This window comes from Hyperoodon ampullatus (genome assembly GCF_949752795.1).
Source record: "Hyperoodon ampullatus genome assembly, chromosome: 7".
In the NCBI taxonomy this organism is placed as follows: Eukaryota; Metazoa; Chordata; class Mammalia; order Artiodactyla; family Ziphiidae; genus Hyperoodon; species Hyperoodon ampullatus.
The window spans coordinates 58,461,476-58,478,472 of NC_136920.1; the positions used below are offsets into that span (position 1 = coordinate 58,461,476).

General features: G+C 44.7%; 1 protein-coding gene across 1 annotated transcript in view; it reads left to right on the plus strand.

Annotated features, from left to right (window-relative positions):
* The window catches only part of P4HA3 (prolyl 4-hydroxylase subunit alpha 3), a gene marked incomplete at its 5' end in the record, with an annotated part of 33,952 nt that extends 20,190 nt beyond the window's left edge, over positions 1 to 13,762 (plus strand). Inside the window, 6 exons of the mRNA XM_079707543.1 lie at positions 3,975 to 4,039; positions 6,374 to 6,533; positions 7,190 to 7,252; positions 11,078 to 11,146; positions 12,259 to 12,355; positions 13,140 to 13,762. Coding sequence (XP_079563669.1) covers positions 3,975 to 4,039; positions 6,374 to 6,533; positions 7,190 to 7,252; positions 11,078 to 11,146; positions 12,259 to 12,355; positions 13,140 to 13,210 — 525 coding nt within the window. The 3' untranslated portion in view covers positions 13,211 to 13,762. The remainder of the gene's footprint in view (positions 1 to 3,974; positions 4,040 to 6,373; positions 6,534 to 7,189; positions 7,253 to 11,077; positions 11,147 to 12,258; positions 12,356 to 13,139) is intronic.
* Between the last annotated feature and the right edge of the window lie 3,235 nt (positions 13,763 to 16,997).

Below are 16,997 nucleotides of genomic sequence, written 5' to 3' on the forward strand. Positions count from 1 at the left end.
GTCTACAACAGCAGTAGAGGTCAGCTTCATCCTCCCATTGCCTGTCTGTCTTGGGCTGGCTGCAGCTCCGCCCCGTGCTGTCTTCCTCTGGGACCCAGCCCAACAGAGCAGCCTCTTTTTGGAACACTGCTGTCTCATGCGAGAGGAAAAAGGCAGAGATGGCAAACTACTAGCTGGTTCTTAAAGCTTCTGCTTGAAAGCACCAGGCATTACTTCCATCCACGTTTCCCTGGCTAAGGCACAGCATACAGCTAACACTGCAGTCAGCAGGGAGAGTATATCTTATTCTCCCATGGAGAAGGCTCTACAGTCACCGCGCCAAGCTTGATGTTGATGCAGAGGGGAGTTTAGTCCGTCAGGAAGTGTGGCAAATATTTAGAAAAATCATGCAGTCGACCTCACCACTATAAGCATGTTGCCTCTTTACAAACGGTACATTAAGATGGTCTCAGAACTACTGTGTCAAAGCAGACATTGTGGCCTTCACGGTGTGCTATTCACCCCGGCAGCCAGGCCATCACAAACCTGCTGTGTGCCAGATGCTGTACCGGGTGCTTGGGCTGTTACGAGGAGGTTAAGTATTGCTCGCTCACATTTAGGAGCTTCCTGCAGAATGGGGAAAACATATTTACAATGCACTGTGCTACGTGCTGTAATAGAGGTGTGTGAGGGAGTTGTGCTACGGCAGCCTAAAAAGGTGAACCTTCCTCCGAGGGAAAGGCAGTCGGGTGAAGAGCAAATGGGGGAAGGGGGAGAGTTAGAAACAGAGAAGGCTTCTCTGTGGACCTGAGATTCATCAGAGTGAAAGGTGGCAAAGGGTATTACAGGGAGACAGACAATCTGTGCACGGGCCTGCTGTGTGGTGTGTCCAGAGAGTGGGGGGAAGCTCGGGGGCTGAAATGTGCAAGGGAGGGGGTGCGAGGTGATGGGAGATGAGGCTGCAACGTGAGACACAATTAGAAGCGCTGGAAGTACCAAGCTGGGGAGTTTGGATTTTATCTCAAAGGTAGGCGGGGAGCTGTGGGACAGTTTGAAACAGGAGTGCCCTGATCAGGTCTGCAGATTTTGAGGAAGTCTCTGACAGCAGACGTGGATTGGAGGGAGAAAAACAGCAATAATAATTTCATCTAAAAGCCCTTCAGAGAAATCTGGAATCTTTGTACAGAAGGTTTTTGAAGCGATTAAGCTCCCCTCCCTGGTGAATTGGAACGATGTATTTTCAATAGCTTTGGCTTCTCAGTGAGCCAGCGGGAGCGTTTGGCCGCAGCTCCTTTTTCCTCAGGACAACTCTGTTGCTGTGGTAACAGGACAGGCGGCCCACTCGGAGATGTTCATTTAATCCCTTGTAGCCAGGTCGTCTGTCTGGCACGCACAGATCTTGCCACTCTCCCTTCCTCCAGAAGCGTCTCGCTGGGGGTTGCTGATCCCTGTCTGGTCTTTGGTTCACCCAGGAATAAGCCCTGGGGGTGTGTGGTAGTGGCTGCCCCATGGGACACAGCCACCTCAGTGGCTTGTGTTGAATTTCTCTGCTCCTCTTCACTGTGTGTTTCTCAAAGAAGCATTTCTCTGCTGTCTCATCACTCCTCCCCCATCTGCATCCTACGCATCCTTGAAGACTCAGCTGAAACCCTATGCCTCTCTTGGCCCCTATCCCTGACCACTTTGGCCCACTTTCATAGATTCTTTCAGGAGGAACATTTTTTTCAGAGCACTTTTTGGAGCCACATACAGTAACCTCCCTCCTCCGAACTCAGTTTTTGTCTCCACCTGTTTGGTACTTTCATTTATTCTGCCATTTACGTGTTGTCTGGAATCACGATCAGTTTCATGGGTAAGCATCCTGTCCCCCCAGCTAGACTGTAAACTAGCAGGGATCATATGTTGTCCTTGAAATGCCTGGCTCCGTATTAGGCCCGTGGTAGCCGAGCAATTTGCAAAGGGTCACATCTGACTGAGTCAAGCCCTCACTTAAACTCTTTTTTTTTTTTTTTTTTTTTTTGCGGTACGCGGGCCTCTCACTGTTGTGGCCTCTCCCGTTGCGGAGCACAGGCTCCGGACGCGCAGGCTCAGCGGCCATGGTTCACGGGCCCAGCCGCTCCGCGGCATGTGGGATCCTCCCGGACCGGGGCACGAACCCGTGTCCCCTGCATCAGCAGGCGGACTCTCAACCACTGTGCCACCAGGGAAGCCCACTTAAACTCTTTAATGGGTTACTTTTGCTTTCAAATGATTACAGAGCTCCTTGGCCTGGCTGCTGCCACTCCCTCTGCAGCATGTTCCCATTATACTGACGCCCTAGCCACCCTAAACAACTTGCCTCTCCATGAACAGGCAGTGCTCTCACTGGCTCCCCACACACTCTTCTCTCTGCCTGAACCACTCTTCCCTTGGCCTCTTTTCACCTGTGTGATTCCAGTTGTCTCTTGGGCATCCTGGGAAGCCTTCCTGTCCTTCATAAGAATGGGCTAGATGCTCCTTCTCTGTATTTCCATAGCACCCTGTACTTGTCCATTAGGGCCCCATTGGATGCCTTATGTCTGGTTTCCTAGGTTGTATTTACAATGCATAGCACAGTGCTTAGCACAGAGAACGACCAATAAGTATTTGTCCCCCCAAATGAATGACTTGTAGGTGCACAGTAAATAATTCTTAAAGGAATTAAATGCAGTGTGGCTCTTTAACGGAGGGGGCAGGCAGGGTGGAGTGGAGATTCCCTGGGATTTGTTTTTAAACCATTGATGTTGTCCGAAAAGAACAGAAGGGACTATCTCTCTATGAATCTCTCCTCACTCCTCTATGAATGGCTCAGGAGAGGATGCTGGCTAGAGGACTAGAAAGAGACAATATCAGTTACTTACCGATTCCCTGCATCCTAGTATTGTAGAGGGAGAGGCTGAGAAGGACTACAAGAATGTATTGTTCCCGTGCTGCGTTTTATAGCTGGGGAAACGGGTCCAAGCAAGGGAAGAGCCTTTTCCAAGGTTGTCTACCTGGTTTAGCAGCAGGAATAATAATATTGTAGAAGCCTCTGAGAAGGGAAAGGGTTTCTGTCACGTGCCCTTTGTTGCTCCGTGCTCTGCTGTGACTGCATGTGAAGTGCCGGGGCTGTGTCTTTAGCCACAGGACTCTGGTTCATTCACTCCTGGGTACATTTCACCAATATTGAGCACCTACTCCCTGCCGGGCCTTCTTTGCCTCCTGGGGATACAGCACTGAAAAAAGACCAAGTCCTTGCCCTCCTGGAGCTGACATTCTGATGACAAATGCAGAAGTAGATATCCTTATGTAAATAATATTTCTCTTTCTGTCCCTGGTACAGTACTTTTGCAATTAGAGGCCACTTTATTTAAAAATAATTTAAAATCTATATCTAGACATTCAGAACAAAATAGAGACATTCAGTTAAATTAGTGACTTCAAACCTGTTTGGTTGTTTTTTCCCCATAACCAAGGCAGCTGCAAACAAAACAGATTTTGATTCTCTGTAAGGAAGGGCTTTTATTAGAATTGTTCAGAAGTAGCGGGCTGCCTCTGAGGGTAGAAAGTGTCCTGTCACTGGAGGTGTTCATTTAATTTGACGAACACTAAGTCAGAGCTTAACTTACCATCAGTCAGGCCCTGCCCCAAACACTGGGATATAAAGATGAATAAGAAACAGCCCTTGTTCTTACAGAACTCACAGTCTTGCCGATGCAAAAGGGATTCAAAACCACTTGTATTTCAGTTCTACAGACCTTTTTCAGTTTTTACTATTTACCAGATATGAAGCTAAAGGTTATTTTCAACTCTGAGCTTTTATGTCACTTAAGATTGATAGCTATCACTAAATTAGTAGCATGTACAAAATATCCTTTAATTAAGGAGAAACAGGTGATTGTTAGGTTTATGCTAAGAGAGAAGCGTGTCTATGGAAGTGAGAGCCCTTCCCTTTGCATCATAACCACTTGGACTTTCTCTTACATCCTTCACACCAGCTACAGAGATCTGTGGTGGCATCAGGAGAAAAGCAGTTACCAGTGGAATACCGCATCAGCAAAAGGTAAGAGGGGTCCTTTCTTGGCAGGGACTCTGGTCCTGCCTGCTGGCCACCCTTGGGCCTGTGGCACAGGTGACTGAAGGTCAGCAACAGCCATTCAGGTGCCATTAGAGACGCCACTGTAGTTCACGCCTACATCTGTACATTCTCATTGAGAGGGAGCAGTTTCCGCTCCCCTTACCCAAGGGCCTTTCTCAGGTGGTTACATCTTCTGAGCACTTAACTAGGAGGCTATTAGGGAAAGACTTGAAAAAACTCCTATGCCCTAGACCGAAAATTAAGTGTGTAGTTGTTCTCCTAACCAGGATTGCTTTTCCAGGGAACAAGTCCTGTCTCTATTTGGAATTTGACTTTACCTCCTGACTCATATTCAAAGCATGACTTGCCACCACTCAGGCAAGACGGATGGCCAGAATCTCTGGATCTGATACCTTCTGTAGTTGAGAGCCCAGCCGTATTCCCTCCCCTCCAACCCTGCTCCCCCTCCACTGCAGCCCTTGGTTTGTGCTGTAAGGACAGGATACCGTAAGAGGAGGGTCCCCACCGGAGCCATGGGAGATGGTGATGACATCCTTGGGGAGAGGCCAGACCTCAAGCTGGGTGGATGGTTTTGTTGTCTGGGAAGCGAAGTGAGTGATGAAAGCTTGGATTCAGAATCATCTGGCTTAACTTATTTGGTCTGGTACGTTTTGGGGACCTTTTACATTAGAAGTTATTTTCTAAGTTTTGAAAGGCCCATCTAACCTCAGCTTCGTTGCTTTGCTAACTTTTCTGATATTGTAGTGTCAAGGAGAAAATTCAACCTTCTGTTTAGAGTCATTGCTTTTAGGGGAGTAGGTGATATTCTCTTTACTTTTCAGGTAAAGAAACTGAGACCCTTATTGCCTCCTCTCACTACCCACCCTCCACCACAGTGCACCCATTTGAATTTTGGTTCTGTGCTCACAACTTCACTGGAACTGGTCCCTCAAAGGTCACCTATGCACTCCTAATCACTATCCACAAAGACCAGGTTCCCGACCACAGTGTCCTCAGCTTTCTACAACATGCCCTGAGCCTACTTTGCTAGCATTATTTCCCATTACTTCTCTCATAGACTAAATGCTTTCTTGCTGACACACACTGTAGTATATCACCCCACCATGTCTGTGCTTATGCTATTTCTTCAGCCTGGAATATCCCTATGTCTTTTCCATCTATTGAAATTTTATGCACCTTTCAAAATTTGGCCTACGTGTCCATCTTACCTAAGTGCCCCAGTCAGAATTAACATCTCCTTCCTCTGTGCTCCCCAGAACTTTACTTTAAGGGCTGGTTCTTATTTTTCACTCTACCTTGATTTGTGCTCAGTTGTATCTGTGTATATTTGTGTGTCTCCTCTCATGAGCTCTTAGAACACAACAGCATTGTCTTGGGTATCTTTGTAAACCTTAGAGCCCACAGCATAGCACTATGCATGCACTCCATACAAAAGAATGAACAAATTAATCCATCATTTATAGACCAAAGAAGTGGTCTTCCCAGACATGCCAAGGTGCTTCCCTTAAGAGCCTTCATCATCTCCCCAGGAGGCTCACTGGCTTTGCTTGGGGAACACTCCCTCACTTCCCAGGGACCACATTCTGATCCCAAATCCTCCACTTTATCAGAACCTCAACAAGACATTCAGGAAAAGAGACAGAACTTTGCTCTCTGGTCTTTGACCTATCCTGGTTTGTCCTGGAGTAGAACAAAAGAGCAGAGATTTCTCTGTTTTACAGCAATCAATAACATACAGCTTACAAAACATCTTCATAAGCATTGTCTGTCACAATCTTCAGAAGTCTGTGTAGTAGATATTATTACCATCCCCATATTATAGGTGAATACACTGAACCTTAAGAGAGGTGAAAGGTTAAGGGCCTGACCAAGGGTCAAGCCGAGGATCCGGGACTGGTCTTACTCCTCTGAATCCAGAGCTTTTTCCATTGCACCCAGCTTCCTCCATTGAGATGTCTCTAAACATAGCATTTTTAAAGACAGGGTTTTGTCTTCTCTTCCCAGTGCCTGGTGATGTGAACCTTCACTCTTCACACACCTAGCACAGGGTCTGGCATACAGTAGGCCTCAGAGAATGTTTGTTGAATGAATGTGTGAATGTTAAGATAGAGCACAAAATGGACTGGGCCGACTTAACAGGAGGAGTGAGTAGGTAATTAGGTATTTGTGTCTATCTTCCTGTCCTCCTTGCCTTCCTTCCTTCCTTCTGGCAGTTGACATCATTCATTCATTCATTCACAGATATTTAGTCATTTCTGGCATCAGATCACTGATGCTGCAACCTGTGGTGTGTTTTAGTGCCTGGCTAAAGGACACCGTTGACCCAGTGCTGGTGACCCTTGACCATCGCATTGCCTGCCTTACAGGCCTTGATGTCCAGCCTCCCTACGCAGAGTATCTCCAGGTGGTGAACTATGGAATCGGAGGGCACTATGCGCCTCACTTTGACCATGCTACGGTAACCATGGGGTCGGTGACAAATCTCGGGGGGTAGGCAACGAGGGGGTTATTTATTTCTCTGAGACAGAGCTCTTATAGGGCCCCCAGAGAATACTGCGTGAAATTTTAGAACAAAGGTTCTCGTTCTAGGTAGATTGAAAGCCTTGGTTTCAAGCTGATTGCTGCTGACTCATCTTCTTTTTACTAAAACTCACTGAAAAACACTCTTACAATGATTGAATTTTATGACATGTAAATTATATCAAACTCTTCTATGACAAAAAACTGTGCCTCTTTGGCAAATAATTGGGAACTCCAGTCTTATGACTTAGTATTTTTACAGAATAATTATGTAATATTTTATATGTTAATTTATTTCACCAAGAACCTGAAGGTGCAATCAACCCCTCACATAGTGCTTTCACTACTAACAAGCAGTTTTGTTTGATTAGTAGTATACAGTTCACTTATATGAGTATCTAATAAAGTGGTAGAGGAAAAAAGTATATTGAGTACCTGCCAGCAAAGAGAGGCACATACCTGACTAGGTATAGCTCAAGGCTATATCCCATCTGTGACTCCTCCATTTTTCTCCTCCCTGTATTATGGTGGCATCCTGGCTGTTACTCTGGTGCCATCTGCATAAAATAATGATATGTTCTATTTTTGTCTCAGTCACCAACCAGCCCACTGTACAGAATGAACTCTGGGAACCGAGTCGCAACATTTATGATCTACGTGAGTCTTCCTCTGGAGGGACCAGGGCTGCTTACTTAATGACTATTTACATCTCTTTTATTTTACGGTTTTCAAAGCAATATCAGATACTGATTTTATCTGAATTTCACAGCAGAAAAATCTCCGGGATGTTTGTGAATTTCCTACAGCACTCTTGTTAGGCACTATAGGAGAGATAAAGAAATATCAATACAAGTCAGTTCCTGCCCTCAAAGAGCTTACATTGTGTAGACCTAAATGTGACCTTGTCATTGTCAGTGATTAGGATGGGAAGTGGGGTTACACCGAAGGCCAAGAGATCCTGGGACCTGAACAACACAGGAAGGGGATGTGAGAGTCTCTGTCTTTGAGGTCCCATAGACTAGTTGGTGTTGAAAAGCATGGACCTATAGATGAGGTTGTGGAGCTGTGAGGGGAGAGAGGAGAGAAATGAAGCAGCTGGGAAGAACAGAGATGCCTACAGAGAAATTCAGTAAGTGTGGCTCTCTCATATGCGGTGAAAATTTTCTTCCTTATCTCCTCATAAACTCTTCACTAAAATCTACATTATACCCCCTTAAAAAAAAAATTGGCCTCCTCTCCTAGTTTCTGACCTGATCCTATAGAATTCGGACCCAGTCTTTATTATCTCACCTATCCTCTTCCCTTCAGATCATGTGGGTTTACCTCCTTCTCTATGGACAAGTCATAATTCCAGGCATCTGTCACTTAAATTTTAAGAGGTGTATTACTGTTAAATGAAGGAATAAACATGCCAAATGTAAGTCCTCTACATAACACCCTAAGATGAAGGCCTGGTTTCAGGCTCAGTAGAATAGCAGACACCTACACCCTAGCATTCCCTCTTTCCTTAGTCCTGTTAACTGGTCTCCACAGTGTAGCCAAGAAAGGACAATCAGAGGCCAGCACTCTGTAGTTTTAATGCTGGCAATCCCAACATGTTTCTTCATGTGGCTTGGTTTTAATTTTATGCAGAACTGGAAGGCTGCCATTGCCAATGGTGTCTGGCCTCTCATGGTCATTCTGAGCATTCTGATCAGGCAGAGGGATGGCTGATGTCAGCTCTCTGGGCAGGAGACACAGCTTGGATCAGCTGCTGGTACATCTCTGGTTGATGACTCAAGCTGGCATGGGAGGTCACAGGCAGTGAAGTACATTGATCTCAACCAAAGAATAGGACATCTAGGGGCCAATATCTCACTGTTCTTTATCCCCCTAGTATCTTCTGTAGCTGACTCCCTGATTACAGAGGCCCAGTTACTATGGTAAGGGTACTATGGTAAGGGTAGCCCAGCAATTTTAAATGACAAATGCAAGAGTGTGTATATGTTTGGATTTTAAGCCTTTGATACAGAGTGGAATGTAAAGCGTTTGGGGTTTGGAGTCAGTTGGTCTAATTCTCGTTCTGCCACTTAACATGTGGCCTCAGCACAAATCACATCAATTCTTTGAGCTTGTTTTCTTGCTCTGCGCCTCCTCACAGGGCTGTCATGAGGATCTGATGAAATAATGTAAGGGGATATCTCTCTGTGAAGTTTCATACAATATGTTTCTCTCATGTATCCCAGAAAGCAAGCATAGGACCCCATAAATGGGATCGTGGGACCTAGGAAGTGCTAGGTTATGCCCAATCCTTTCATCTTCAGGTTGGTGTTAAGACCATCATAAACATTTCTGAACATAAGAGATAAGGTTTATGGAGAACATAAGAGTAATATTATATAGGGAGAAAATAATCTGTAAGAAGTATTGGGAGGATTGAGTTGAAATCAGGTTAGTGATTTTCTACTCAGACTGGACATAAGATCAGTCCCAGTACAAAACAGTGGAAGGTTTACAGAGGGAAGATTTCCCTCCCCTCCACCAATCTTACAATCCATGCCCTGCTCGTGAGCTTCATAGCACACAGATCCGATTCTCTTTTCAATTTGTTGGATAAGTCCTTCCTTCCCACTATACTGTGAAACCACAGGTAGAGGAAGGCAGGAAAGTCCAGGTTCCCTCTGTTGTATCTTGCTTACACCCACAGTGGCTGACAACAGGGGTCTGAACAGAATCATCCAGTTTGTTAGTTATTTGAACACAAGGAGCAAATTGTTGCTCTCATCACCCTTCCCAAAGGACTACAGGGGGAGCCAAGATGTGCTAAAAATCACCACTGCCTTTTCCAGGTTCTGAATCGCCACGTCAGTTGTTTCCTCTAACAAGTGCTAACATCCCAACTCCCATAGCCCTTGCTCTGTAACATAGGCAAATATGGCGGGATCTGTGAATGTGCTGGTAGACAGTTAGCCAGGGTGACACTCTGTGTCATGCTGCTGGTGAGAAAATAATTTAGCAGTATGTATCTAAAGTATTGAATATTTGCATATACTTTTGACCCAATACTACTAATGCTCAGACTCTTTCCTAAGAAAACAATCTAAAACGCAAAAATGATTTTACTTGTTAAGATGTTCACAGTGTTGTTTATAATAGTAAACAGTGGGAAATAGCCTAATGTTCAAGAGTGTATGTAGCATAATGGTTATGAGCAGGGACTTTGTAGTCAGACAGCATTGGCTCAGCTCTTGTCCTGGCTCAGTCACCAAGGAGTTATATGACCTTTTGTAAACCACTCAATCTCTCTGAGACTTGGTTTCCTCATCTGTAGAATGTAAATAATAACAATCCTAACTCACAGGAATAGTAAGGATGATATATTTGTTGTGAGGAATAAGTGAGATAATATATTTGTAAGGACTTAGTGTGATGCCTAACATATGGCCAGTGCTCAATAAATGTCAACTATTACAGTTAAACCATAACAGTGCTTTTTTCTTTTTCCAGTTGGTAAGATGAAGAATAATATTATTTTAAGTATTTTAAAGTATTTTCCAGTATTTTTCAAAATGTTTAGGTTATTACATATTTCTTTGACAATCAGAAAGAACTCTTCAAGTTAAGTAAATACATCCATAATTCTAGAATATACCAGTGGTGAAAACCTTTAGCTGAGATTACCTAGAGAGGGTCTGAGTGATCTGGTAAACACACCAAAGGTGCAATCAGTAGTTCCTATGATGCCCAGCTTTCAAAAATAATCATTGTAATCTAAACAGTGTTTTGTAAGCCACTGGTCATGATCCATTAGTGGGCTGTGAAATCAATTTAGTGGATCTGGTCAGCATTTAAGAAATCTGAACTAGAATAGAATAAAATAAAATGGAAAATAACAGAGGGCATCTGATGTAGTTAAGAATGTTTTATGAGGGGCTCCCCTGGTGGCGCAGTGGTTGAGAGTCCGCCTGCCGATGCAGGGGACATGGGTTCGTGCCCCGGTCTGGGAAGATCCCACATGCCGCGGAGCAGCTGGGCCCGTGAGCCATGGCTGCTGAGCCTGCGCGTCCAGAGCCTGTGCTCCGCAACGGGAGAGGCCACAACAGCGAGAGGCCTGCGTACAGCAAAAAAAAAAGAATGTTTTATGAAACTTACTTCAGGGATGTGTCTGTGTCTTGGGTTGTGACATAAACTGTATTTCTTCCTGAGTGCCTCAAAGTTCGAATCTACTTATGGCAACTCTCAATAAGGATGTTAGCTCAAAGGGTAAAGAAAGGGGACATTTCTAAATGTTGCCCTCTTGTGGCCCTGCAGGCAAATACTGATGCCACTGAGTAGGCTCTCTCAATTCCTAAATTGGGTGATTGTATTTCCATAAGTATTTCTCCCAGAGTTGAAAGAGGGCCACACAAGAGGGAATTTATGCAGAAATGACATCAGACGTCATGGGAGGCAGAGTAGGGCCGTCGGGCTATTTCAACCCTGGCTCTTCCTCTGGCCTTGCAGCTGAGCTCGGTGGAAGCTGGAGGAGCCACAGCCTTCATCTACGGCAACTTTAGCGTGCCTGTGGTCAAGGTGAGTGGGGGTCTGGCCCCAGCAGGTGGTTTTAGCAGTGCAGAACTAACACCCTAGCGTTCATGCTGCCTGTGCTTGCAAGCTTATTCCTGGGAGAGGGAATGAAAAGAGGTCTACCCTCATTCCCAGAATCAAAGATAATCCCTCAATTTTCTTGACTCCTGCATTTACTTGTGCCTCTATTTTTTATTTTATTTACACTTATATTACAAGAGGATGATTACATGTGTGCCTTCCCATTACAATAGAGCTCCTCAAAGGTGAGAGTCCCCTTCGGATCCTTGACAACAACTGGTCCCCTCAGTCATTTGTTTTGTAAACACTGGGGGCTGGGGGCACTGAGAGTACCGAGGAAAACTCATAGTCCTTGCCTCCAGAAGTCAACATAACAACGTATTGAGTATAACGTCAAGCAAGGCACAGAGGGCGGCCAGTGTGGTAAGAGGTTTGTTTAATGAATTAATATCTCCCCCAAATGTCAGATCAATCAATCAGGGATGACAGCCCTTACTTCAGGAATGAAATGAAGACAAATAATTGAGATCACGCCTCATAGCACTTAGCACAGTACCCAGCACATCCTAAGCATTCAGTGAGTAAATGCTGGGTATCTTATCAAAACTCAGGGGGTTGGCCAAGGTTAAAGTAAGCATATAGGAAAAAAAGCTGGGGATGGGGGGAAAAAGAACATATACGATTTGGAATCAGAATGCCTGGGTTTGAGTCCTGACCTTGCTGCTTCTTAGTTGCATTATTTAAAGCCCTTTAAATTATGTGCTCACCTTTCCCCTAGTACTTGTCACACTGTCTCATCTTCTTGTTTTTATGTCTGTCTCTCCCACAAGACTATGAACTCCCTGAGAGAACTGGACATGATTTGTCTCTGCATCCTCAGGGCCTAGAGCAGAGCAGGCCCTCCATAAGTGATGCATGAGTGAATGAGTAAATGGCAGCTTATACCATTTTGTGGCAGTTTATGCATGCCTTGCCCCCAATCTGCATGGACAGTTTTCTTGTTTAATGACATGCATGTCTTTGTGCTCAGTCAAGTGCTTCCTAAGGACTCAGATTCTGGGCTAACCTCCCCTGGGGCGGGGTCTGCTTGTTTTCAGAATGCAGCACTATTTTGGTGGAACCTGCATAGGAGTGGTGAAGGGGATGGTGACACACTTCATGCTGGCTGTCCTGTCCTGGTAGGAGATAAGTGGGGTAAGGCCTGCCTTTCTGGGCATGGGAATTGGGTGAGGGGTTCAGGGTAAAGTGAAATAAGGGATGGATGGAAAATAACATAGCCTTTTCATTCCAAAAGCTTAACAGTGCCACATTATATTGAGGTGATCAGATTCTGGATTAGTTGCCACCAGTACATTGGGAGCCCATAAGGGCAGGCTTTTGTCATAGAGCAGGTGTCAGTAAAAGTTTATTGGCCTGACCAGATGGGCCTTGATTCCTGAGCACAGCTAAGGAATAATATGTTGCCAAGTCCCAGTCCTCTATCCCACGGAGAGAACCATCAGGTGCTTCCCCATGAGGAGAGGGTCAAACAAGGAAGAGATAAATAAGTAGGGGATGTGTTTATGTCATATATGTGTCTAAGAGCACTTAGCTCTGAAGACAGAAAAAGAAGTAGAAGAGGGACTCTTGTGCTGAGGTGGACTTTGCCAGGAGAATCCATCCCTTTTCTCTCATTACCCTGGAATGGTTCCCTGGGGGAGGTGGGCTTTTAGGAGCTACATGAAGGGTAAGTGACCACAGTACCCACGGGTTTGAAAATAAGTCTGTAGTAGCAGGAGCTGTCAGGGACTTTTTCCAGGTGCCACTGTCCTTTTTGCTCTTTACTGCTGCTGAAGCAACATCTTGTAGTCCATAGTAGGGCTGGGACCAGGGTGAGGCAAGTGAGTTGCCAAGGGTGTGGAATTTAATGGCCCTGTGAGTGAGCATCGCTGCCGTCTGCTCCACTGAGCCTGCTCTTCTTCCTCCCCATTTCCCCCAGTGGCCAACAAGTGGATACACGAGTATGGACAGGAATTCCGCAGACCTTGCAGCTCAAGCCCTGAAGACTAAAATGTTGGCAGAGAGAAGTTGGAGGAGTCCTTTGGCTTTCCAGAGAAGCCAGAAGCCAAAAGCTATGGAAAGAGAGGAGAAAGGAGAGCAAGCTTCTGGAGGAGGGCCTTTGGCAGCATTGCCTATTCCTTGCAAATGGAAAACAAGGAAGTGGTCTCTAGCAGGGAACATCTGAGAACTTACAGTTTCTCCTAAAGCCGTGAGTCACAGTAGAGTGAACAATACAAAGGAGGGGGCAAGGAGGCTGGAGAGAGAAGTTTCTGGAGCTCAGACACTCTCTGCTGGGAACAGGACATATCACCAGTCTCCAGGGTTTGGTCATTGGGGCTTTTGCTACTTGAGCCTTGACCACGGGGGCCCAGACGTGGCAGTGAGGACGCCTGCAGGTGGTGCCTGACCCCCATATGCCCTTCTGCCTACTGACTTCTGGTGAAGGCTGAGCAGGGGGTGTCTCTGTATCAGGAGTGTACCTCATGTGATGATTTTTTTAAAGCAGAAAATAACTTTTTAAAAATATGATTTTTTAATACAGCCATTAAAAAATTTTAATACATTAAAGATGTTTACAAATCATTTTTCACAACCAAGAACATTCTTACATTGTAATAGTGAGTGGAAAAGGCAGAGTATAACATTTTATTTATGTGTAATCTCATCTTGGCTCCCCTCTCACTACATTCCAGACACAAGACATTCTTTATATTCCTCAAAACCAACGTCGGTCCTGCTCTTCAGGCCTTTTGTGTTCGCTGCTGCTGCTGCTGCTGCTGTGGCTGCTGGTCTCACCGTTCCACTCTTGGCTCAGTGTCGCTTCCGAGGCCTTCTCTGACACCCAAACTTCCAGCCACTTTTGTTCACATTAGCCAACTTTGTTTTCTTCCTAACACTTTTCTTGAAATTACTTTATTCATTTAATTGTGGCCAGTGGCCTTCCCTGCAGGGTGAATGCTTTAAGACCCCTCTATACTTTGTAAATGCCTCTACTGTAGCCCCCATCTCGCTGAATTTCACTATTTGTTTATTTGCCTGGCTGCCTGCACTCCTTATACCTCTTGGTATCCCCAGAAAAAGGTCTGTTTCAAATAAGTAGGCATTCAGCAAATATTTTTGGATAAATGAATAAGAAGGCCTCCTTTGAGTTGTACTTTGGAGGCCAGGTAGAATTTTTTTTACAGGCAGAGTCTAATGAGGAGAAGCATTTCCCAGCAGAAGGACTAGCATGAGCTAAAGCTGCACTGATGAGTGACTTGTGCAAAGAGAACATTCCAGGCGACTTGGCTCAGGTTCCTCAACGGGAGCGAGGGCGTGTGCCTTGCTCACAAAGAAGCCACACAAGTAAAGGACTAGGTGCTTAGACACTGTGCTGCCTCCACCCCCTCCCTGCACCATGCACGTCAGGGTTTCTGCCTCCCAGAGCTCTGTGGGCCCCAAGGAAAAGGTTCTGGTGTGCTGATATTCAGGTTCCTGAAGAGCCTCCATGAGCACCTGGTCACATCCCCAGTATTTCCGCTGAGTGCATCAGGACTCTGGAAACCCTCTTACTAAATTACTGTCATGTAGGGAAGAAAAAGTACTTTCCCCCTACCCTTCTGAGTTCTTAGCTGAAACCTGTGTAATAAAAGACATATTAACAAAAGGAAACCCACAAGCTTAGTGACATGTATATATCATGTATACATGGGAGATACCCAGAGGAAAATGAATAACTTCCCGAGGTGGCTTAGAACTTGGGATGAAATACCATCTTAATAGGGAAAGGGGGGATGTAGCCCTCTTAGGTTTTTAGGAATGATAAATGGGCCCTTAGAGTACAGCCCATAGGTGGGAGATGTGATGGTGACAGTTTATCTAGGTGTGGTGTCCACTTGTAGTCTCTTCTCCTGTGGTAAGGATCAGTCTTCCTTGGTTGGTGAAACTCTTGAGGAGGGGATTTCTAACAATTGAGTTCCTTTTGGAGCATCTGTCTTCAGGCAGGTGAGAGCAGTTCAGGGAAAGTGGTGTGTCTGTGAGGCCCCAAAAGCGCTTAGTAGGTAGCTATTTTTAAATAGGACTGACTGTGGCTTGGTACATAGCTAGTTTATAATTTTGTTTCTTTCTTGCATGCTTCTTCAACTGTTTTTCTGACAGCTTTCTCCAACCTGGGTTCCTGGTGTTGCACTCAGTATCTCTCACAAGATTCACTACAGGGAAGATTCTTTATGTTAATGACTATTATCATTGTCATTAGTAACATACTGACCGTTTACCACTGGCCAGGCACTGTGCTAAGAACTCAGGTGTACTTGTCTCCTGCAATCCTCATGATGAATAGGTACTATTATCTCCATTTTATAGATGAGGGAAACTGAGGCAGAGAATGTGTAACTTGCCTGAGGTTACATAGCTATAAAGTGGCAGAGGCAGGATTTGAATGAATACAGGTCTGCCTCCGAAGATCTTTTTTTTTTTAAATTTTTTAAAATTGAAGTATAGTTGATTTACAATGTTGTGTTAATTTCATGTGTACAGTGAAGTGATTCACATACAGTATATATGTGTATATATATATTCTTTTTCAGATTCTTTTCCCTTATAGATTATTACAAGATATTGAGTATAGTTCTCTGCGCTATACAGTAGGTTCTTGTTGCTTATCTATTTTATATATAGTCGTGTAGATGTGTTCATCCCAAATTCCTAATTTATCCCTCCTCCCCTTTCCCCTTTGGTAACCATAAGCTTGTTTTCTATGTCTGTGAGTCTGTTTCTATTTTGTAAATAAGTTCATCACTTTTATCATTTTTTTAGATTCCACACATAAGCAATATCATGTGATATTTGTCTTTGTCTGGCTTACTTCACTTAGTATGATAATCTTTAGGTCCATCTGTGGACCTAGAAAGAAACAGAAAATATGAACAGACCAATTACCAGTACCAGTACCAGTACTGAAACTGAATCAGTAATTTTAAAACTCCCAACAAACCAAAGTCCAGGACCAGATAGCTTCACAGGTGAATTCTACCAAACGTTTAGAGAAGAGTTAACACCTATCCCTCTGAAACTATTCGAAAACGTCGCAGAGGAAGGAACACTTCTGAACTCATTCTATGAGGCCACCAGCACCCTGATATCAAAACCAGACAAAGAGTGGGAGGGAGACGCAAGAGGGAGGAGATATGGGGATACATGTATATGTATAGCTGATTCACTTTGTTATAAAGCAGAAACTAACACACCATTGTAAAACAATTATACTCCAATAAAGATGTTAAAACATAAATAAATTAAATAAATAAAAATAAATAAATAGGGGCTTCCCTGGTGGCGCAGTGGTTGAGAGTCTGCCTGCCAATGCAGGGGACACGGGTTCGAGCCCTGGTCTGGGAGGATCCTGCATGCCGTGGAGCGGCTAGGCCCGTGAGCCACAACAACTGAGCCTGCGTGTCCGGAGCCTGTGCTCCGCAACGGGAGGCCACGATTGTGAGAGGCCCGTGCACCGCGATGAAGAGTGGCCCCCGCTTGCCACAACTAGAGAAAGCCCCTGCACAGAAACGAAGACCCAACACAGCCAAAATAAATAAATTCATTAATAAACTCCTACCCCCAACATCTTCTTAAAAATAAATAAATAAAAAGATACTAAAAACAAACAAACAAACAAACAAAGATACCCCAAAAAAAGGAAAATTACAGGCCAGTATCACTGACGAACATTGATGCAAAAATCCTCAATGACATGCTAGTAAACCAACTCCAACAATACATTAAAAGGATCACACACCACGATCAAGTGGGCTTTATCCCA